Raw genomic sequence first — 23,706 nt, 5'->3', positions numbered from 1 at the left:
GAATTATTTGATCATAGCACTTTAAAGAAACAATAGAAATTTAGGAATGATATATTTGTACAAATAATTAATGCAATTAATTGATCAAATCAACTAACACATACTACAATCAACAAGTAAACAAATATAAACTAGCTGTGTTACCCCTCCCCTCCCTCCCAAAAAAATAAGTAAACAAATATATAGGATTTTGTGACCACATATTATTTCTATTATGTTGTTTTTAAAAAATGTAATTTTGTATGATATCAACAATACTCAGCATAATTAGACATATTATATTTAATTGTATCAAGTACTACCTAAGTCAATGTTGGAAACATTATTTGTATGTACTAAATAATATGATTTAGTGATAAATTTTACAAATTTTCACACTAAACAACAATTGTACAAAATTTTGTCGGTATCCATCGTCAATCAACACCATATAAAAAAATATTAATGGTTGGTTGAGTAGGTGAAACGTAATTACAAATTTGATATACTCTTTCAGTTTACCTAAATGTAATTACAAGTCCGATTCTTGCAATTTACCTATTGAGCATAGGAGCATGATTTCCTCATCACCCAGAAACATGTTTTAATTACATGTTTGGTTTGCACATGGTAATCAGAATCGAAATGAGAATTAAATACTTGGTAATAGTAATGAATTTTGGTAAAAATTATTTTACATGTTTGGTAGTAGGATAAAATTTGAATGATTACCAATATTTATGTTTGGTTGTGTATGACCCTAAAATGAGAATAAATGTTTTTAAAATACAAAAACAAAAAATCAAGGTAATTGATCCTAATATAATGACATCCAAAGCATCAATATGCACACACACACACACACACACAAAAAAAAAAAAAAAAAAAGCAAAAAATCTAAAAGTAATAATCCAAAATTAAAAATTAGATTATCAATAAGATGTAATGATACGCTTTTTTAATTAAAGAATGAGATTTTTAATTGAAGGGGTAATCAAATCTCATATTTGATTTTAAAAAGTTATTAACCAAACACTAACTATGATTCATTTATAATGTGTAAATCTATGAACCAAATACACCCTAAACGATTGTAAGATGTACTAAAAAAAATTGATATACTCTTTCGTATGGTTTTAGCCCCTGCCCCACTCCTTGTTGCCTGGACAACAATTAAAGTAAAAATTTATCTACTAATCCACTTGTATCTGTGAGCTAGTCAGACAACCACCTCATCAACCCCTTATCCATTCATTGATTTCATTCTCACACTCTCCTCACACCAGTGTACCATGTTCACTCTTTTATTATCTCTCTACTTTGGCAAACTTAGAGCAATCCACAAGCCATCCCAAACAGGTAACATAATCATAAAAACTCTTCTCTTCTCTTCTCTTCTCTTTAGGCATATATGCAATTCTTCAGTACAAGTAATTGTTCACATTCTTGTCTTGTTCATACAGGTTTTGGAGCAGAAAATAATGGCTACGGCAGCAGCATCAGCCTCGGCTACCCTTTCACCCGCGGCGATGGTTGTCGCCGCAAAGACCAACAGGTTTTCCCAGAGAAGAAGCACCAAAGTGAGGTACATTAGAGGGCTGAATTCATTTGAAGGCCTCAAGGCGCATAACCATGTTGCCGCATTAGGCGTCCCTGTTTGCGCTGACCACTCGTTTGCAAAGATTGTAAGCTCACTGAGACCACGAGGCAAGGGTAATGGCGGTGGAGCTCTCTCTGCAAGCTGCAATGCCATCGCCGAGATTTTCAGGATTGCTGCCATAATCCCTGGCCTTGTTCTTGTTGGAGTCGCTGTCGGTTTCGTCCTCCTCCGAGTTGAAGCTTACCTGGAGGAATCTGAAGAATGAAGTTATGGCAAGTCTGGTGGTTGGTTCAGAGTTCTTTTTCAATAATCAAGGTCAATGTGCTTTTGAATTGGTTCCATGTTTTGTCTTGTATATTTGTTCTGTTGGGGCAACATATATATAACTAAGATATCTTTGCCTCTCTTTCTCATCTACTCCTGCAAAACTTTTAGCCACACAATGTTAGATAACCTGCTTTTCTTGATTAAAACAAGCTGATTTAGGAGGTCATCATAGAATTCTAAGATAAACCCAGCAAATTTGGAACAATTTATGGTCCAATTGAAAGTCGGGGATAAAAATTGATAAATGTCAATAGTCAAGAGACTATTTCTGGAATTAACTCTAAGAGTTATGGATACTCAAACTTCAAATTGAATAGAGAATGTCATTGCCCTGAATTATAATATGAATATTTGAAATCAGTGTAACATGGTGATGACAAAGTCATGCAATACAATTTGTAGAAGAAATTTCTTAGCATAACCAAATGGCTTTTGTTAAAAAGATACCATCTTTATGCTGAAAGATAAATATCATTGCCTATATTCTGCATATGTCCTTTAGCTTCACTTAAACATGATGTGATGATCAGTGTTCCTTCTGGTGCTTGAACAAAGCTGGAGTTCCCTGTACTGTCTTACAAGGACCCTTGCCATTAAATATTCAAGAACAGGATAGCCTTAATTTGAAGGGCCACCAATGTGAAGCTCTTTAAAGTGGAGTAGTGTTTCATCTTGCTTTACCTCCACTGCCTTTGGATATAGTATACCCCATATTTCAAATACACGAGGGATCTTGCTTAGAGATAGCAAAAGCAGCCGATGTGAGAATCACTGAAGGCAATACCTATAGAGGCTTTGGTATTTTGGCATCAATGACCATTCACATTAGATATTTGCTTGCCTTCTCATAAAAGGTAAACTGTAAGATATTCATAATGGATCTTGTTTCCCCAAGAAAACATTAACATCCCCAATCCCTTCAATTAAAGAAAGATATGTATTGTCATCAGGAGTAATGCCTTTACTAGCCATTTCTTTGAGAAGTTCCTCAGCAGCATTACCTTGCTTGGTTTTGCATAAGCCTTGTATAAGTGCATTGTAGGTGAGAAGGGTGGGGCTAAATCCTAAACCTAGCATCACATCTCGTACTCTAAATGCATCCTCCATATCGCCTCTCCTACTGTACCCACTGATTAGAGTGTTATAACTGATGTGATCAGGTTTGATTCCCCAGCTTTTCATCTCATCAAGAAGTTTACAAGCTTCTTCAACTTTACCCTCCCTACAATACCTATGCATTAAAGTATTGTAGGTAACTTCATCAGGAATAACACTCATCCTATCCATCTCCTTCAAAAGAAAAACTGCACGCTCCACATTTCCATTAGCACAGTGGCCATCGATCAACGCATTGAACATTATAAGATCCGGCAAAATTCCTCTCTGTATCATCTTTGCAAACAAATCATCTGCCTCCCCCATTCTATTCCTCTTGCCCAAGACATAAACAAGTGAAGTGTAAGTAACAAGTGTAGGTTCAATACCTCCACTCAACATTTCATCACGGACACTTAAAGCCTTTTTTGCATTCCCTGCCCTGGAATGGCCGTTGATCAATGTATTATATGTAATAACATCAGGAGCCACCCCTTTCCCTCTCATCTCTTTCATTAAATCATCAGCTTCTGATACCCTCCCTTCAAGAATCAAACCTTGAATCAACAAGTTATAGGTAGTTGCAGTAGGCATTATCCCCCTCCTAACCATATCATCCTTACTAGCAAATGCCCTTTCTAGATCCCCTTTATTGCAGTATACATTAATCATAGTATTGTAAGTCACGGCTGTTGGGACAATGCCAGATTCATCCATTTTCTTGATAAGAACAGAAGCCTTCTCAACCTTCCCCTCCTTTGTCAACCCAGTGATCAGAGAATTGTATGTATATGAATCTGGTTTAACCCCTTTAGCTTCCATTGCCTCCAAAAGTTTACTTGCTCCTTTGAGATCACCCCTCTGACAATGCCCATTTATCAAAGTATTAAACGTTATCAGATTTGGCTCGAATCCTAAAGCCTCCATCTGTTCAACAAACTTCCTAGCCTTCCTCAAGTTCCCTTCTTTACACAGCACATTGATCATTATGTTAAATGTACAGAGATTCGAATTAATCCCCAACCTATACATCTGACCAAACACATCCCACACTGATTGAATCCTATTCAAATTGGAAAACAAACTCAATAATGCATTACAAGTCTCAATCTTGGGCAAAATCCTCTTCTCTATCATCAAGTAGAAGCACTTCAATGCCTCGTCGCATTTCTTCAATTCACAATGCACCCGCACTAGAAAATCCAGAGATATCGTGCTCTTTATCTCCAACTTCTCTCGAGCACTCATTAACCCATCAAAAATCTCTCTTTGCGTCGCAGTGCGAGAGTTGACTACTTGCTTGAGTAGCTGTATTGCTTGATGTGGTGATGGAAGGCGAGAGAGTATTGAAATGGCGATGCAGTAGCAGTCAATGTCGAGAGACTTGGGGCTGAGCTTTTGAATGAATTCGAGAACGTGGCCTGGGGATGAGCGGAGATTTGAGAGGGTGGAGGAGACCAAGGTGGGCGTAAGTTCGGGCAAAACCTGTTTGATGAATTGCCACTGAGAAGAAATCACACAGTCCCGGAGAGCCTCGCCTGTGATTGCAGGGGAGGTTGTGGGCTTCGCGGTTGTAACAAGATTACGTGATGAGAAGTGCCTGATAACCTGTAAAAGCTTAGGCCTATCGAGCTTTCTGACTGGAATAGCTTGGCGGATTCTCATCTTCCACGGCTCGAGGCGGACGCGGGAGGTCTGCAATTTGTTGGTTGCTAATTGCAATGCCCACTAGGCGTTTGACGTTTTGTAATGCCGTGTGGTCGGAAGAGTTGAAAATGATAAAATTGTGAACACAAACTGAACCAAAAAAAAAACAATAAATTTGAAAATTATTTTTAATAAAAATTAATTTACTTCATAACTCTATACAAATTTTTATTAAGTATAACACACACAAAAAAATTGTAGTTCTTGAAATAGTTGTACTCAATTGTCCAATGGTATATTTTACATGTTCAAATATAACTGTATAATTGAATAATTGCACGATCTTTAGTTAAACTTGAAACATTACTGTAACAATCAAGATAATTAAGACAATCAACAATAGCACTCAAGAATTCATAGTTAATACAAACATTTTATAACAAAGTCATTGCACTCCAATGTATGAGGTGTTGCAATGTTAATTCCAACTATTGTGATTTTCCAAATTTGGTTCTCGTCTTTTAATTTGAACGAAATAAACCTTTGACTATCAAAATTGTTCCATCATTCGTCCTTTTGTTAACCAAGAGTTAGATAGACGTTAAGTTAATGGGTAAAAAGGTTATTTCCATAGTTAAATCTTTCTTCTCCTTCCTGGGCGTCATTGCAGCTGCCGGTGATGACGAAGCAGTCGAACTCTCTGATCTCGTCGTCCTCCGGGAACTCGCCGCGAGCTACGCGAAACACCGCCCATGTATCCCCTTCCTCCGCCAGCATTCTCAGGAAAACCCCAAAATACCCCCCCCCCTCCCCCCCCCCCCCAACATCTTCTTCACGTACTTGAGTCATTTGCACAGAACAGAACTGCAAATTTCTTTCCACATGCTTCCATTACTCTCTCTCTCTCTATAGTTGAATGTATAGTTTTCTCTCACTAAAAGCAAGAGAAATCGGGTAGAAGAATTAAAGTAGTTTTTCATTGTGTTTGATGTATAGAACTAACCCTTTAACCATGAGAAATTAAAAGTAAGAACTCAAATATATAATGCTTAACATCTAAATTCTTAAATTTGTGTATATGTGATCTGTTGCTCCTCAAACTCGGCCAAATTTGACGGTCGACGACGAAGCCAAGCCCAAGGTTGATGAGGCCGCCGCCGCCCTCCCCTGCGAATTTGCGAAGAAGACGACAGCCGACGCCGCCGTCTCTAGCGAATTTGCGAAGAAGACGACAACCGACGCCGCCGTACCGGTTATAAAATAGAACTGCAGGTTCAAATACTTGCGCATTCAGGTTCAAATACTTCGCAACCAATGGAAAGCCACGTACCGGCATATCGGAACTGCAGCACAGAAACGGACGTCCGCCGTCGCATGGACTCCACCGTCGCTAATGTGGTTGAAATGCAACGTTGACGCAAACCCTCTTTGCTGATGGAGCGGGCTTTGGAGCGGTTATTCGCAATCATGAGGGACGTTTTGTCGCAGGGCATAGTGGAAAGCTAATCAGTATCAGTGACCCGCTCATGGCGGAAGCAATTGCGGTGAAAGAAGCGCTCACTTGGCTAAAGCATCGCAACCTGAATAATGTAATCGTAGAAACATATTGTTTGAATTTTCTGTCGTTTTTAATTCGCGTTGTTTAGATTTATCGTATGTTGATTTGATTATTAAGCAGTGCCAACTGCTTGCCTGTGACATCAGGAACACGTTCAAGTTCACCATGTTAAGAGGTCAACGAATCACGTGCTTGCACGAGCAACGGATTCTGAATCTGTCCTAGGATCGTGTGATGTTCACTCACCACCCCGGTGTATTTCTGCCTTATTGAGCTAATCTATCAGTTTCTCTTTGCTTCAAAAAAAAAAGTAAGTCTAATTATTTTATAAAATTAAATTGAATTTTATATTTGAAGTGTTCGTATACCATTGAACATTTTTGCAAAGTAAAGCTTATGTAGCTCCCCGCTTTGCTGTTTTCACTTTTCCGTCTACCTGTGCTATATCTGCTCTGCTTCTCCGGGGACTCCAAAACCATTTCCATTACGGAATTTCCTCCTAAACAGCCGGCCGATAACGCGAGAATACACTACGTATGTCTTCTCGAGCCGGAAAACGAACAAAGGATCATTCAGACACCTATGTAGGGGGAGGTATCAATAAATCACTGTGATATACTGTTTTGTGAGACAAAGAGATGATGCAGGGGCTTCACCACCAGCAGCAGCAGTTAGCGGCACTCCTCGCGGCGGCGCTTCCTAAAGACGACACCTCCAAATCAACACCACTACCGCCACTGCCACAAACTCCGTCATCGTCAACGCCGTCGTCATCCGCTGCGACGACGTCCGAGGAGGATGAATCCTCTCGAATCGCCGCCCTAACCTCACTTCACCGCGCCATTCTCTACCCGCCTAACTCCCTCCTCGTCACTCACTCCGCCTCGTTTCTAGCTCAAGGCTTCTCTCAGCTCCTTTCCGACAAGTACCGCAACTCTTCTCCCTACCTCCCACTCCCTCTATGTTAGAATGTTTGGCTGATTTAATTGATTATTTGTGTTGCTCCTTTTAGCAGTGCACTTACGTGATTTGTTAAGATGTTGACCACAGCTTTGGAGCAATGTCATATGTTTCGAGATAGAGAATAGATAATACTCAATTAATTTGTTCAAGTATTTTGTATCAGTAGTGATTGTATGATATTTGTTTTCTGAATTTTCCCCAAAATTGCTGCTTAGGTGCTATTCAGTGCGTCACCCAGCGGCTACAGCTTATGGTGCTTTGTGCGCTGTGCTTTGTTCTATCTCTATGGGCCCAAATGGAAGGCAGAATCATGTTATACTTGGAAGTTTGGTTGATCGGTTCATTGGCTGGGCATTGCCGTTACTTGGCAACGTTGGAGATGGGTCACTGGATGTTGCTTTGGAAGGTCTTCGTGAGTTTCTTAGTATAGGGGATGTTGGAGCAGTTGAGAGATTTGCTTTGCCAATCCTCAAGGCTTGTCAAGAACTTCTCGAAGATGAGCGGACCTCCTTCAATTTACTTCGTAGACTACTTGATGTTTTAACACTGATCTCTTTGAAGTTTTTTAGATGCTTCCAACCACATTTTGTAGATATTGTCGATCTGCTTCTTGGATGGGTGCTGGTACCAGACCTTGCAGATACTGATAGGCGTGTTATCATGGATAGTTTTTTGCAGTTTCAGAAATACTGGGTGAATAATATGCAGTTCTCTCTGGGACTGCTGTCAAAGTTCTTGGGAGACATGGATGTTTTGCTTCAGGATGGAAGTCCTGGTACTTTGCAGCAGTTCCAAAGATTACTTGCACTGCTGTCTTGTTTTTCTACTGTGTTACAGTCCATGGCATCAGGTTTACTGGAGATTAACATGCTTGAAAAAATTAATGAACCTCTTTGCAAAATGGTGCCTATTCTGTTGGGGTGCATATCTTTAATTGGAAGGAAATTTGGGTGGTCAAAATGGATAGAGGATTCTTGGAAATGCTTAACATTATTGGCAGAAATTTTAAGGGAACACTTTTCACCGTTTTATAGCATTGCGGTTGATATTTTGTTTCAAAGTTTGGATATGGAAGGTAAAGAGCAATTTATGGGGTCAAAGAAGCTAACTTCCTTTCAAGTTCATGGGATTCTTAAAACCAACTTACAATTGCTGTCTTTGCAAAAGCTTGGTCTCTCCCCATCCTCAGTTCACAAAATCTTACAGTTTACTGCACCCATATCCAAGTTGCGTTTGCATCCAAACCACTTAGTGACTGGAAGTTCTGCTGCTACATATATCTTCTTGCTTCAACATGGAAACAATGAGGTTATTGAAATAGCTGTGAGTACAGTGCTTGAAGAGCTGGAGCCATTGAAACGAGCACTTGGAGAAACTTTAAGTAGTGGGGACATGATCTGTAACACTGCAGTCCCTAAGTCTTACTCGATATCTGAACTGGTTGCATTAATCAAATTTGATTTAAGGGTATTGTCAAGTTGTGTTTCCTTGGCTGGGTGCAGCAGTTTTATTGGACAAGGTGAAATTGATACTCTATATGTTAGTAGGTCAGAGAAATTGATTTCTTGTATTATTGACAGATTGGACCCTTTTAACTCAACTATCCAGAATGATGTGGAACTGCAAGTTACAGTTCTCAAAACTTTGGAAAGGCTGGCTGAAGTAGAATTTTTATGCAAGTGCTCCTTAGACAAGCAAAGAACTGTAGAAACTTCCCTAGATTCAGCATCACAAAATTCCCAAAAGGATGATGATTGGAGGCATGAACCTCCAGTGATAATCTTACAATACCTGAAAAAGTTTTCTGTTCTTCTTGCTAAAGCTATTCATCCTTCTTCTCCTTTGGCACTCAAAATAGAAGGACTACAGTGGATGCATAAATTCTGTGGAAATGTTATTAGCATATATGATAATTCAAAGGCATTATTTTCTCCTTGTGAAGCTTTTGGCTATGTTGATATTTTCCAGGATTTGCTGTTTTCTATTTTGGATGCTGCTTCAGACAGGGAACATAAAGTGAGATCTCTTGTGGCATCAGTACTGGAGATGCTTCTGCAAGCAAAACTTATCCATCCCATACACTTCATAATTACCGCTGAGACTGTCCTTGAGAAACTTGGTGATCCAGATACAGACATAAAAAATGTTTTTGTCAGGGTGCTTTCAAATATGCTACCACTAACAGTATATCTTTGCGGTCTTAATGATAATGGACTAACTACAACATACATACCTGGTGATTGTAGAATTTCTAACAGGACTAACTTGCACTGGAAGCAACTTTTTGCACTTAAGCCACTACCTCAGCAACTTCATTCACAGCAGCTTGTTTCCATACTCAGTTACATTGCACAGCGATGGAAAGTGCCTCTTTCTTCTTGGATTCAGAGGCTTATTTGTAGCTGCCAAAGGTCAAACAATATCTCTTTGACTCAGCTTGAGGAGGCAGCTGATGTTGGCCCAAAGGGATTATTGTGGGATATCAAAGTGGATGAAGATATTCTTGAAAGAGCTTGCTCTGCTAATATCCTTGCTGGTGCATGGTGGGCTATACATGAAGCTGCTAGATATTGTATTACTACACGACTCCGAACGAATCTCGGGGGTCCAACTCAAACTTTTGCTGCATTAGAGCGCATGCTGTTGGATGTTGCTAATGTGCTAGAGCTTGATGCTGATCAAAGTGATGGGAGCTTAAATATCATTAGCTCTTCTTATGCCCACTTGTTGCCTATGAGACTATTATTGGACTTTGTTGAGGCTTTGAAGAAAAATGTATACAATGCATATGAAGGATCACTTGTTTTGCCATGTCCTTCTCGGCAGAGTTCTTTGTTCTTTAGGGCAAATAAAAAGGTCTGTGAGGAATGGTTTTCTCGGATATGTGAGCCAATGATGAATGCTGGGTTAGCACTGCATTGCCATGATGCTACAATTCATTATTGTGCATTGCGTTTGCAGGAGCTAAGAAATCTTGTTGCATTATCTATGAGAGACAAGTCAAGAGCCCAAGTGAATGAAAGCCTTCACAGTATCAGAGTTAGGTTTGCTGGAGATATTATGAGAGTTTTACGACACATTGCTTTGGCGTTAAGCAAAAATCATGAGCCAGAGGTGTTGATTGGTATAAAAAAATGGGCAACTACAGTGTTTTCTCCATTGTTTATTGATGAAAACCAGACTGTAAATGACAGAGGGACATTGGGATATTTTTCTTGGATTAGTGGGCTGGTATATCAGGCTAAGGGTCAGCATGAAAAAGCTGCTGCACACTTTATCCATTTGTTACAGACTGAAGACTCACTTACATTTATGGGTTCTGATGGTGTACAATTTGCCATAACTCGTATCATTGAGAGTTATGTGGCAGTTTCTGATTGGAAGTCTCTTGAATCCTGGCTGTTGGAATTACAAACACTTCGTGCTAAGCATGCTGGTAAAAGTTATTCAGGTGCATTAACCACTGCTGGCAATGAAATAAATTCTATACAGGCGTTGGCTCGTTTTGATGAGGGTGAGCTCCAGGCGGCGTGGGCATGTCTTGATTTAACCCCAAAGAGTAGTAGTGAGCTAACTCTTGATCCCAAATTGGCATTGCAAAGGAGTGAGCAAATGCTCTTGCAGGCTATGCTTCACCAAATTGATGGAAAGGTGGACAAGGTGTCACATGAGTTGCAGAAGGCCAAGTCTATGCTGGAGGAGCCATTGTCTGTTTTACCCCTTGATGGGCTGTCAATGGCAGCACCATATGTCAACCAGTTATACTGCCTCCTGGCATTTGAAGAATGCTTTAAGCTCAAAGGGGCCCAAAACCAACATTTTCCATCGTTGTTAAATTCATATCTTCAAACAATGCACTCCCCTATCAACCAGATTCATCAGGATTGCAATACATGGCTAAAAGTTCTGCGAGTCTATAGAGCTGCTCATCCAACTTTGCCATCAACTCTTAAACTTTGCATGAATGTGATGAGCCTTGCCCGTAAGCAAGGAAACCTAATGCTTTCAAATCGTCTTGAAAAATATTTGATAGACAATATATCTAGCTGCCCTGAGGGTAGTATCCGTGATCACATAATTTCTAGTTTGAACTATGAGCAAATATTACTAATGTTTGCTGAAAACAAGATTGAAGATGCATTTACTAGTCTATGGTCTTTTCTGCGTCCTTGTATGGTCTCACCTTCAGTTGTTTCTTCTGATTGTGTTGATAATGCTTTGAAGGCAAAGGCATGCTTGAAACTTTCTCGTTGGATGAGACAAGACTATTCAGATGCCATACTGGAAGATATAGTCCTCAAAATGAAAGGTGACTTCTATGCCCATGAAACTTATTGTGGCAAAGAAGGATCTAGCTTTAATAATGATCAACTAACTTCTAAGGAAAACATGAACCTTATTTATGAGGAACTTGTGGGCACTGCTACAAAGTTGTCTTCCCGTCTGTGCCCCACCATGGGAAAGTCATGGATCTCATATGCTTCTTGGTGTTTTACTCAAGCCAGGTCATCTCTGCTTGTACCTGCTGAAACTGCTCTCCAATCTTGCACCTTTTCTCCCATTCTTACTTCTGAACTCCTACCTGGGAGGTTTGGGTTAACCAAGGAAGAGTTCTTGAAAGTGAAAGACATCATTTTCCAACTTCTTTGGAACAGATCTCTTGTCAAAGAGTTGAATGAAAATGCTGGAGATTTTGATGTTTCTTTCAGATCTTCTGAACATATAGAAAATGAAGGTCTTGCTAGGCCTTTGTTGCAGCAGGTTGTCGATATTATTGAGTCTGAAGCTGGAGCTTCTGGAGCAGAAGATTTTTGTGGTGAATGCCTTTCTGCTACTGTAACTTCTAAGTTGCAGAAGTGCTTTGCAACTGTGAAGGTACCCATGGAAGAAGCTTCTGTGATCTCCTTGATTGGTGATTTGGTTGATATATGGTGGTCTTTGAGGAGGAGAAGGGTCTCTCTTTTTGGTCATGCAGCTCAAGCTTTTATGAACTTCCTCTCACATGCATCTTCTAGAAGTTTTGATGGCCAATTAACTGGTTTTGATAGAGTCTCAAAGTATAAGTCCACGAATTATACTCTTAAAGCCACACTATATGTCTTGCATATTCTTGTCAACTTTGGACCTGAGTTAAAAGATACACTTGGACTTATGTTCTCTGCAGTTCCTCTGCTACCATGGCAGGTGAGCTTCTGTTTATACATAAGCTTTTTGTGAGGTTTAATTTTGCCTTTCTGATTGTATCTTCCTTTTGAAGGAAATAACTCCTCAACTTTTTGCTCGATTGTGCTCCCATCCTGAACAAGTGGTTAGGAAACAAGTAGAGAGCTTATTAGTAATGCTGGCAAAGCTGTCTCCTTGGTCAGTAGTGTATCCAACTCTTGTTGATGCAAATTCTTGTGAAAAGAAACCTCCTGAGGAGCTTCAGCGGATACTAGCTTGTTTGGTAAAGTCTCTCTTTACTGTCTCATGCAATAGTATCTTCTAAGATTGATATTGAAAGGAATTTCACCTTTTTTCTGGTATTTAAGGATAAGAAACAGTTTTTTTTTTTTTTTTTTTTTTTTTTTTTGGCCTGGTAAAAATAATCGATTGGATAAATTGTTTACACTTTTTTATGCCCTCTTTGGACAACTTAGTGTAGTAGATCTAGATCCAAGACAGAAAGTGAATGCAATATGTTCTGAAAATATCAACGAGCAGAGGAAATAGAAAATCTCTGCAAAATGATTATTGTTTTTCCTGAAAATATGTAGGTTGTCTTGCTCTTCATTTCTATCAATAATTAGCTGTAGACATAAATGAATTAATGAGTAAGTTAAAATATTCCCACTTGTTATTTCCAAGTTCACTAACAAGTTCTTTATCGTAACTTTTGTCAAAAATGATGATAATATTAATATAGACTAAACCTGCTACTTTTAATTTCTTATTTTTTATTTTTGGCTTTTTTTACTTGCAGAATGAGCTATATCCTAGATTAGTCCAGGATGTCCAGATGATGATTAAAGAACTTGAAAATGTAACAGTCCTTTGGGAGGAACTTTGGCTGAGCACACTTCAAGATCTTCATGCAGGTATTGTCTGCCTGATGGTGTTACCTGCATATGACTTTAAATTCTTTACAAAATGGTGCAAAATTAAATGCTGTTCTCTTAAGATCAAGTAATATCAACTTGTTGGTGGTAGAGGGGTGGGGGTAATATTCTCTAGTTCATCCTCTGCATGTATGCTTTTGGAGTTTTGTGTTAATGTGTTATTCCAACTTTATAAAATACTTGTACATGTCTAGAAGACTGAACCAGACTTATGCTTTCAAGCACAACATTTGATTGGAGCTAGAGGAACCTTGTCTATTCATCTTGGGCCATTTTTTCAAATAATACTCTGTTTACATGCCTCTTAACACCCCAAGTTGTTCATTGTTTTAACTTTATCTCTTGAATGTATGAATGACCAGATGTAATGCGGCGCATAAATTTGTTGAAAGAAGAGGCTGCACGAATTGCAGAAAATGCAACTCTTAGCCATGGAGAGAAGAGCAAGATAAATGCTGCCAAATACTCAGCCATGATGGCTCCTATAGTTGTTGTTTTAGAGCGTCGTTTAGCTTCTACTTCTCGGAAACCTGAAACACCTCATGAAATGTGGTTCCATGATGTATATAAAGAGCAAATCAAATCTGCCATTTTAAATTTCAAGATACCTCCTGCTTCCAGTGCTGCACTAGGGGATGTTTGGCAACCATTTAACAACATTGCTGCATCACTGGCATCATATCAGAGGAAATCATCAATATCACTAAGTGAAGTTGCTCCACAGTTGGCTCTTCTCTCGTCATCTGATGCTCCTATGCCTGGTCTTGAGAAACAAATTACAATTTCTGAATCGGAAGAGGGTAATACTGCTCCCAAGGGAATTGTCAGGATTGCTTCATTCTCTGATCAAATAACTATTTTATCAACCAAGACGAAACCAAAAAAGCTTTTGATTGTGGGATCTGATGGGGAAAAGTACATCTATCTACTAAAAGGGCGAGAAGATCTGCGTCTTGATGCCAGGATCATGCAGCTACTTCAAGCGATAAATGGCTTTCTCCATTCGTCATCTGTAACTTATGGTCAGTCTGTTGGTATTCGCTTTTACTCCGTGACTCCTATCAGTGGCCGGGCTGGTCTAATCCAGTGGGTTGATAATGTAGTAAGCATTTATAGTGTCTTTAAGTCATGGCAGAACCGGGTTCAGGTGGCAGAACTTTCAGCAATGGGTGCTAATGCAAAACATATGGTTCCTCCCCCTATCCCTAGGCCAATGGACATGTTCTATGGTAAAATCATACCTGCACTTAAAGAGAAAGGCATAAGGAAAGTGATATCAAGAAGAGACTGGCCTCATGAGGTTAAGAGAAAAGTGCTTGTGGATCTTTTGAAGGAGACTCCTAACCAACTTCTTTATAATGAGCTTTGGTGTGCAAGTGACGGATTCAGAGCATTCCATTCGAAACAAAAGAGGTGATCAATATCTACCTTGAACTCTGTCTCTGTTTCCTATGCTATTATACCTAACTGTTCACTGTCTTTGACTATTCTTTTTGATGCTTAATTGTTATTCAGGACCTTAGTCGTGCATTTATGTGCACCATTCTTATCTTTGAATGATATATTACAAGTAAATGGAACACATGAATTTTATCTGCTGCTTTTTTGAGTGATTTCAAAAAGTAAACAAGTAAAATGTCAATGACATTCTTTCCCTTTGATCAATTTACTCGCAGGTATTCTGGTACTTTAGCAGCCATGAGTATTGTTGGTCACATTCTTGGCTTAGGAGACCGGCATTTGGATAATATCCTTATTGATTTTTGTACTGGTGACATTGTGCATATTGATTACAATGTATGCTTTGATAAGGGACAAAGACTAAAGATCCCTGAAATTGTGCCCTTCCGTTTAACTCAGACAATTGAAGCAGCTTTAGGGCTTACTGGTGTTGAGGGTACATTTAGAGCAAATTGTGAAGCAGTTCTTGGTGTTTTGAAGAAGAATAAGGACATAATCTTGATGCTCTTAGAGGTCTTTGTTTGGGACCCCCTTGTAGATTGGACACGTGGAGATTTTCATGATGATGCAGCAATTTTTGGTGAGGAAAGGAAGGGGATGGAGCTTGCAGTTAGCCTGAGTCTATTTGCTTCTCGCATGCAAGAAATTCGTGTTCCCTTGCAGGTATTGTTTTGAGCATTATATAATTTAGTATGATTCCATTATTGTAGTCATTGCTGCTGACTGCATGCCGTTTGTTCTCTGGTGTTTTTTATTTTTTCATTAATTTTAATTTTATTTAATATTTAACTTTATTTAAATAAGGTGTTTCTGGATGTATTCACAGAGCAAGTATGCTTCAGTTTACAGTTTATGTGATTTTGGTGCATTATAACTTGCAAGTATTTGCATTCACAGTTGAAACAGTTGGCTATTTGGAATGGTTCCGTTCCATTCCTTTTTCCTTCAAACATGATGTGTAGATGTAGAGACATGTGTGAATATATTCATTTGAAGGTGATAGTCCTGTTTAATGTGCCCAGGAGCATCATGATCTTTTACTGGCGAGTTTACCAGCTGTTGAATCTGCTATTGAGGTATGTAGAAAAAATCCCTGTCTTGGTGATGTCTCTTCTTTACTAGAAGGAACTTCCTTTTGATGTTATTAATTTATTATAGAGATTCACAAGCATCCTAAATCAGTATGAGATCGTCTCCGCTCTTTTCTACCATGCTGACCAAGAGAGATCTAACCTTGTTCTACAAGAGACCTCTGTAAAGTCAATTGTCGCTGAAGCAACTTCTAATTCAGACAAAATCCAAGCTTCACTTCAAATTCAGGCTCGAGAATTTGCACAAGCACAAGCCATGGTTGTGGAGAAAGCTCAAGAGGCTACAACGTGGATTGAGCAACATGTCAGGGTCCTTGATGCTATCAGAAGCAGTTCAATTCCTGAAATCAATGCCCATACAACACTGACTGATGCAGAACAAGCCCTTTCTCTGACATCCGCTGTGTTAGTGGCTGGAGTCCCATTGACAATTGTTCCTGAACCCACACTAGCACAGTGCCAAGATATAGATAGGGAAGTTTCTCAGCTAGTAGCTGAGATGGATCATGGACTTTCTTCAGCAATAAGTGCTCTTCAAACATACTCACTCGCCCTGCAAAGAATTTTGCCACTTAATTACCATACAACTAATCCGGTGCATGGTTGGTCACAGATCCTGCAGCTTGCTGTGAATAATCTTTCCTCTGACATTTTGTCACTCAGTAGAAGACAGGCTAGCGAACTTATTGGAAAGGTACTTGTTGACAAATCTGATACTGTTAAAATCAGATATGATGAGCTTTGCTTTAAAGTAGGACAATACGCTGCGGAAATAGGGAGACTGGAAGAAGAGTGTGCAGAATTGGTGAACTCAATTGGACAAGAGACTGAAATAAAAGCCAAGGATTGTCTTTTTTCTGCATTCTTGAAGTATATGCAGTCCACTGGCCTTGAGAGGAAAGAAGATTCTAATAAATTGGGATCATTGAATCTTAAAGGGCCACAAGATGCTGGGTCACAAGAGAAGTTCGAAGTGAACAAGGAAAAACTTCTAACTGTTTTAAGTATTGCAGTTAGTTCTCTATATAGTGATGTCAAGCATAAGTTGGTTAAAAGCATAAATAGTTTCACAGGGACAGAGATTCCACCTCAGTCTAATCTGGGAGCCTTTTTCTGTGAATTTGAAGAGCAAATTGAAAAGTGCATGCTTATAGCTGGTTTTCTAAATGAAGTACAGCAGTATATTGGCACAGGTTTTGACTCTGCAACCTCTTCACATGAAGTCAACTGGGCTTCAGTTTTCAAAACCAGTCTGCTTTCTTGTAAAAGTTTGGTCAGGGAAATGGTCGAGTATGTTCTACCAGAGGTCATAAGAACTGTGATTTTGTTCAATTCAGAAATTTTGGATGTGTTTGGTTTACTCTCTCAAATCCGGGGATCCATTGATACAGCACTAGAACAACTTATTGAAGTTGAACTAGAGAGGGCTTCTTTAGTTGAGCTTGAACAGAATTACTTTGTGAAGGTTGGTCTCATCACTGAACAACAATTGGCTCTTGAAGAAGCTGCCATCAAAGGTAGAGACCATTTATCTTGGGAGGAGGCTGAGGAACTAGCCTCCCAGGAAGAAGCTTGCAGAGCTCAACTAGATAAACTCCATCGGACGTGGAACCAGAAGGACTTGCGAACCTCGTCTCTTATGAAGAAAGAAACTAATATCAGAAGTGCTTTGGTGTCTTCTGAGCACCATTTGCAATCTCTAATTACTACAGAAGAGGATAGGGAACCACATGCTCAAAGAAGCAGCGCGCTTCTGGCTGCACTATTGCAGCCCTTTTCTGAGTTGGAATCAGTTGATAGAACATTATCTTCGCTTGGTGCACCTAATGCATCTAGATCCAGTGGGATTTCTCACCTTGCAAATTCAATCAATTCAGGAAGTCTAATATCTGGGTATATTTGGAATTTTCCAGGCATAATATCTAGCAGTCATGCTTTTTTTATTTGGAAGATTTCTCTGGTTGATTCTTTTCTTGATTCCTGTGTACATAATGCTGCTTTACCTGTTGCTCAAACTTTGGGATTCGACCAACTGGTGGATGTGGTAAAGAAAAAACTTGAACCGCAACTTCAAAAAAATATTGGGGAATACCTGAGAGAGAGAGTTGCTCCTGTTCTTTTGGAAAGGCTAGAGAAAGAAATTGAATCACTGAAGCATATGACAGAGTCAAGGAAGGACTTTACTTTTGATCAGATTAAGAATAATTTTGGGGCTATAAAAGAAGTTCAAATCATGCTTGAGGAGTATTGCAATGCACATGAAACTGTCAGAGCAGCAACATCAGCCGTGTCTGTCATGAAGAGGCAGGTGAATGAATTAAAGGATAACCTTCTGAAGACTAGTCTGGAAATTGTTCAGATGGAATGGATGCATGATATGACTGTGAATCCATTGCAAAACAACAGGCTGATGTCTCATAAATTTCTTGCAAGTAGCGACAAATTAGTTTCGATTCTTCTAAATATCAGCAGACCAAAATTGCTTGAAAGTTTGCAATCATCCATTGCAAAAATAGCTAAATCACTGGAGGGCATACAGGCTTGTGAGAGAACTTTTATCACAGCTGAAGGGCAATTAGAGAGAGCAATGGGATGGGCTTGTGGAGGCGCAAGTACCAGTGCAATGGGAAATACATCAGCAAGGAATTCAGGAATACCTCCAGAATTTCATGAGCATCTAATTAGGCGCCGACAGTTGTTATCTGAAGCTCGAGAAAAGGCATCAGATGTGATGAAACTTTGCATCTCTATATTGGAATTTGAAGTTTCCAGGGATGGATTTTTCCGGACTTCAGAAGAACTTTGTACATCAAGGACTAATGTAGATGGAAGGCTCTGGGAGCAAGCTTACCTAAGTGCTATAACAAAATTGGATGTCACATTTCACTCTTTTACAAGTGAGTTTCAATTTTTATTCATGAGTTGTTGGTAGGAAAGTATATTATTCTTCTTATGGGTGATAACTTGTGTTCCTTTTTTTAATGTCAGGAACCGAACAAGAATGGAAACTTGCAAAGAGCAACATGGAGATTGCTTCCAGTAGTTTATTCACTGCAACTAATGAACTCTGCATTGCTTCTGTCAAAGCAAAGTCGGCATCAGGTGAAATATGGTTCTACTCAAACGTCTTTTGCACTGCTTGTGATCTGATAGATTAATTATACTAAAATTTGACGCTTGATCATCCTTTTATTTTTAAATGTTCATCTCTTTCACGTGAATCATTTCTAAAGAGGAAGTATCTTAGTCTAGCCATTAATATTTAGTGTTATGCTGTATGAAATTCAATTGGTAATTATTCAGTTAATATTATCATAGCATGGCAAATTCGCAATGCAACCTGAAAATCGAAACAAGTATAATGCACATAGGTGACTTTATTGGACCACACTGCACAGTGGTGTAGTTGAAAATACATGGAAGCCCATGCTTTTCATGAGTGCTGTTTTTTCATATCTTTTCCCTTTATGCTTCGGTAACCTGGTGCATCTACTTTCTGAAGGTGATCTGCAAAATACTCTTCTTGCCATGAGGGATTGTGCCTGTGAAGCAAGTGTAGCCCTTTCTGCCTTTGGAAACATTACAAGAGGGCATACTGCTTTGACATCTGAATGCGGCTCCATGCTTGAAGAGGTGTGGTGCTTTTGGTACTATCTGATATCAAATCTTTTTCTCCCTCATAGTCTGGCAGCATAGATTGGTATTTTATTTTAATCATTTCAACATTTAGTAGCTTTGGTCATTTAGGCTACCACTAAAACTCTTTACATAATCTTTGTTTTATTTGATGGTTGCATCTCAAATCAAGGTATTCTATCTTTAAAGTGTGTTGATCCTTTGTCTTGGTTACCTCAGAATCTGCTTAGTGTTTGTTTTAAGTTTATGTTATGTAACTAGTGTTCTAGATCAATAGATATGAATCCTGTCTCTTTTAATTGTATGTGTGAACTATGACGCTGGTTATGTGTAGTGCTCAAGTATTTATTATTTTCTAATTGTCCTTATCTATAGGTCCTAGCGGTAACAGAAGGCGTGCATGATGTTCACAGTATAGCAAAAGAGGCTGTGGCTTTGCACTCCTCCATGATGGAAGATCTGTCTAAGGTACTCTGTAATATTCTTCCACACTCCTAGTAGTCTTTATCCTTTGGATCCCATGCTTTATTCATTTACTTGTTTGATTATTTATTTATTTTGGAATGACTTAAAGACTTACAGTGACCTCTCTCGACTTTTGTAAGTACAATAGCTAGATGTAAATTATATTACCCATCCACATAGAAATAGAGCAATGAAATAAAGAACAGCACTGAAGATACATGACACCGTTTCTCTTGAACTGCTCTATTTTGTTCTTTTAGGATATATATTTGTTGAGGATCAACTATAGCACAGATTTAGGAATCTCCATTAAGTAGGAACCCTTGTATATATTCTCTTAAGCTTAGGCTTTTAGTTGAGATGGAGCACATGCTTCAATTGCTTGAAACCCAAAACTCCTTATCCCTTCTTTGGGATTAAATTTCTGCTGGGTATTATTATAACTAGTTCTCCCTTTTATAGGTACAAGGATTCCAAAACTAATTCTATGTCTAAAACTTAACTAATAAACTAAATAACTTTCTAATAATCCCCAACTTGCTAAACTATCTAATGGTAATAATAAGAGTAATAGATGCTTCTTAGATTGTACTCCTGCAAGAGTATCCATAGCCCTAGAGTGCACATCAGTCCTTTGTGATTTCCCCTTTTAAATTAGATTCTTATAGTTTCATTTTTCCATTAATTCAGGCCTGTGCCATTTTACTTCCACTTGAAACTGTGTTATCCAAGGATGTTACTGCCATGACTGAAGCTATGGCAAAGGAGAGGGAGACAAAAACAGAGATATCACCAGTCCATGGACAAGCAATGTTCCAGTCTTACCATTCAAGAATCAAGGACACTTATCAAGCATTCAAGCCTTTGGTTCCATCTGTCACATCATCTGTTGAAGGACTTCTTTCCATGCTTACCAATCTAGCACGATCTGCAAGTCTACATGCTGGAAACCTTCACAAAGTATTGGACTAAACTTCCATTTAATATTTGTTTCATATAAGGTTCTAATCTATCTTGCTGCTTTGTTACTTTCAGGCTCTTGAAGGATTAGGAGAAAGCCAGGAAGTCAGATCACAGGATCTTAATCCATCAAAATCTGATATCTTTAATCTTGATAACATGTACAACAGTAAAAATGAGATCCCTGAAAGTGGAGAGACAGGCGAGAATTTTTTTGATGTGAGCAGACTTTCATTGCACGACAAAGGTTGGATATCTCCCCCTGAAAGCATCACGAGTTGCAGCACAGATTCTGGTGTCACATCATCTGAGACAAGTCTTGCAGATACTTCAAATGGGCCAGATATCATGGACCCAATTCATCACAGCGTTGATGGCAGAGAGGGTAGAGAATATTCACTTTTGTCCCCTTCAGTTGGAATTCCTCTTCCAGAAATGTCACCTTCTGAACAATCAAGATCTCAAAATATACAGGTCAGTGGCCTTGGCTAAAATATGTAACAAACAATAGCCTACCTTCTTACTATTCATGTTCCTTGAATCAGGAAACTTCTGGGTTGAAACTATTGGCAAATATTGAAACATCCTTATCAACCCAAGAAAAGGTTGAGGACAATAGTAAAGCTCCATCTACTAATACTGAAGCTTCCAGTCGGACCAGAGGTAAGTTGCTTTTTTTTTTTTTTTTTTTTTTTCTTTCAAAATCTTGCTGCCCTAGGATCCTCCACCTTTTACTCCCTATTGGCTCCTTTCTCTCTACTCTTTTTGTCACTAAAGTTAATTAACCTTTTTTTTTTTTTTTTTTTTTTTCTGTGGTGTGTGGATGGTAGATGATATTCTTAATACTTTATGACTTGTAACATTGTTATACCTGAATTGTTTGGTTCTACAGGTAAAAATCCTTATGCTGTTTCAGTTTTGAGGCGGATGGAGATGAAATTAGATGGTCGAGATATTGTAGATGACAGGTATATGCTTTCCATGAAAATTTTAGATAATTCCATTTGTAGGACTTGTTCTAACAATGTTATATGTGGTCCTGTCAGAGAATTAAGTGTAGGAGAACAGGTGGATTATCTGCTCAAACAGGCAACTAGTATAGATAATCTTTGCAATATGTATGAGGGTTGGACACCTTGGATCTGAGGCTTTACGTAACTCCTCTGTTCAGAATATTGGAAGGGAATCTGTTTGGGACTCTTACACGTATCTGGAAATTCATCAAATTGAGGCCAATAAGCCTGCATTTGAAACCAAGACTGCCTCGCCAGGACTCATGAGCATGTGCCTTATGATAAGAACAAAGTTTGGATGAGAAAAATCTGAGAGAGGCTTGCCATGTTTCACGATCTTCATTTTACTTCCTAGCTTGCTGGTCAGAGATATCGGAGGCCTGGTGGTTTCTCCTGGGTTCTCTTCAAATGTATTCCATGAACCGGTAGTTCTCTCCCCCAAACCAATCAGGTGGAGTGTACTCCACTGTCACACAAGCACGCACTATATATGAAGGCAGCTACATGGATTAGCATATTCTGCATCAACACCGGTAAGAAGTGGTTGAGGATGTTTGGTAAATAACTGATTGGGTTAGTGGGTTTGACTAGTCGATAGCATTAGCTGATTGTAGAAAGATGTTTGGTAAATTGGTTGTTAGCTGATAGCTGATTTTAGCATTATTGACATTTTGGAGCAATAAGCTATTACAAAAAGTTAATTAGTTATACACTTATATTGGGTGTTTAACCAAGTCAAATAGCTAAAAGTGAACAAATAAGCTAAAATTGGTTGATAAGCTAACTATGTTACTAAACAGGATTAATATGAAAAATTGGCATGATTATCAATTTACTGAATTTTTTAATTAGTGTATCGGCTTTAAGTATTGTTACCGTGACAGTTGCGCAGAACGTATAGTATTTGTTATATCAGCCCTGTAATGATTAATGGGTTTTGCCCCTCTATGCAGTTGCTGTTGCAGTGTTGCCTATATGTCTCTGAACTCAAACTCTTTGATGCTTACAAACTAATGTGCAGCGGCTCGTGGCAATTAAGACATTGTGTTTTCCCTGTAAGTGGCGCCTACTTGTCCATTGCATTGCGTAAATAATTGACGGTGGACACAGGTCGGTACACATTGATGTGTAAATTTCTTGTTTGCCAAATGTAATTAATATTGTTATTTCTATTTTTTAGTATTTTAGTTTAATTGCAGTGATACAATAAACATTTCTATTCTGCAATATAAGAGGGATACAATATACTTCCCCTTTTTTTTTTTCATAAAATATTATATCGTATAATATATGAGTCGAGAAAAGCCAAAGGAAAGGATATGATAAAGAATTAAAGATAAAAATAAAAACACTGCCTACAAATTATACTCCGTATTCGACAAGTTAAACTATAACACTAGAAAACAAAGGAAAATTTGCATAAGTGCCCATAAATTACTTGCAGCGGTTGGTTCACGGAATGAATTTTGAGGTAATAGGAATGCTAAGAAATAATCCATAAGGAATAATAGAAATGTTATTCCATAAGAAATAAATATGCAAGGAATAGAATATGAATAGTATCTATTGTTTGGTTCGCAAAAGAAATAAACTTTTGGTTGATTTAAGGAATAGGCCGATTACATTATATTGTTGGGTTGAGTTAAGAAATAGGTCTATTAGTGAGAATGCTATGCCATTTCAGGGCAAATTATGTTGTGCATCCGTATGCACTATGCATGGTGCATACGGATGCAAAAACGTCGTTTTATTAAAAAAAAATAAAAAATTCAGGTTCGATTCCCAGCAACAACATATGAACTATAATTCTAGA

At 38.6% G+C, this 23,706-nt stretch overlaps 3 protein-coding genes across 4 annotated transcripts; 2 read left to right on the top strand and 1 right to left on the bottom strand.

Annotated features, from left to right (window-relative positions):
- The first annotated feature begins 1,214 nt into the window (after positions 1 to 1,214).
- On the top strand, positions 1,215 to 1,996 carry LOC109161419. 2 transcript variants are annotated; one of them, XM_019309811.1, is made up of 2 exons: positions 1,215 to 1,338; positions 1,455 to 1,996. In XM_019309811.1, the coding sequence occupies exon 2, from the start codon at positions 1,461 to 1,463 to the stop codon at positions 1,842 to 1,844; it is 384 nt and encodes a 127-aa protein (XP_019165356.1). In that variant the 5' UTR covers positions 1,215 to 1,338; positions 1,455 to 1,460; the 3' UTR covers positions 1,845 to 1,996. The 2 variants fall into 2 exon arrangements, with proteins under 2 accessions (XP_019165356.1, XP_019165355.1); XM_019309810.1 differs by having other exon boundaries at positions 1,220 to 1,338; positions 1,443 to 1,996.
- Positions 1,997 to 2,183: 187 nt separating this feature from the next.
- Positions 2,184 to 4,730, bottom strand: LOC109161417 (pentatricopeptide repeat-containing protein At2g15630, mitochondrial). Its single transcript, XM_019309805.1, has one exon. It carries the CDS (start codon positions 4,664 to 4,666, stop codon positions 2,777 to 2,779), a length of 1,890 nt encoding a protein of 629 aa, XP_019165350.1. The 5' UTR covers positions 4,667 to 4,730; the 3' UTR covers positions 2,184 to 2,776.
- A 1,873-nt stretch (positions 4,731 to 6,603) lies between these two features.
- On the top strand, positions 6,604 to 23,157 carry LOC109161416 (serine/threonine-protein kinase SMG1-like). The gene is made up of 17 exons (XM_019309804.1): positions 6,604 to 7,131; positions 7,385 to 12,353; positions 12,427 to 12,615; positions 13,132 to 13,246; positions 13,630 to 14,680; positions 14,944 to 15,391; positions 15,751 to 15,804; positions 15,887 to 18,716; positions 18,808 to 18,921; positions 19,322 to 19,452; positions 19,831 to 19,923; positions 20,611 to 20,880; positions 20,956 to 21,354; positions 21,426 to 21,543; positions 21,773 to 21,848; positions 21,927 to 22,426; positions 22,847 to 23,157. Exons 1-16 carry the CDS (start codon positions 6,845 to 6,847, stop codon positions 22,024 to 22,026), a joined length of 11,244 nt encoding a protein of 3,747 aa, XP_019165349.1. The 5' UTR covers positions 6,604 to 6,844; the 3' UTR covers positions 22,027 to 22,426; positions 22,847 to 23,157.
- The last annotated feature ends 549 nt before the right edge of the window (positions 23,158 to 23,706 follow it).

This window comes from Ipomoea nil, unplaced genomic scaffold (assembly GCF_001879475.1).
Source record: "Ipomoea nil cultivar Tokyo-kokei standard unplaced genomic scaffold, Asagao_1.1 scaffold2922, whole genome shotgun sequence".
Lineage (NCBI taxonomy): Eukaryota > Viridiplantae > Streptophyta > Magnoliopsida > Solanales > Convolvulaceae > Ipomoea > Ipomoea nil.
Note: the sequence above shows the minus strand (reverse complement) of the source record. Positions and strands in the feature narration are given on the sequence as shown.

What these genes read in the sequence shown, in the direction of transcription:
- LOC109161419 (XM_019309811.1), top strand. Translation starts at nt 1,461, where the DNA reads ATGGCTACGGCAGCAGCATCAGCCTCGGCTACCCTTTCACCCGCGGCG.
- LOC109161417 (XM_019309805.1), bottom strand. Translation starts at nt 4,666, where the DNA reads ATGAGAATCCGCCAAGCTATTCCAGTCAGAAAGCTCGATAGGCCTAAG.
- LOC109161416 (XM_019309804.1), top strand. Translation starts at nt 6,845, where the DNA reads ATGATGCAGGGGCTTCACCACCAGCAGCAGCAGTTAGCGGCACTCCTC. An exon ending in AAATTCGTGTTCCCTTGCAG is followed by an intron (nt 15,392 to 15,750) that starts GTATTGTTTTGA and finishes TAATGTGCCCAG; the next exon opens with GAGCATCATGATCTTTTACT. An exon ending in CAAGATCTCAAAATATACAG is followed by an intron (nt 21,355 to 21,425) that starts GTCAGTGGCCTT and finishes TCCTTGAATCAG; the next exon opens with GAAACTTCTGGGTTGAAACT.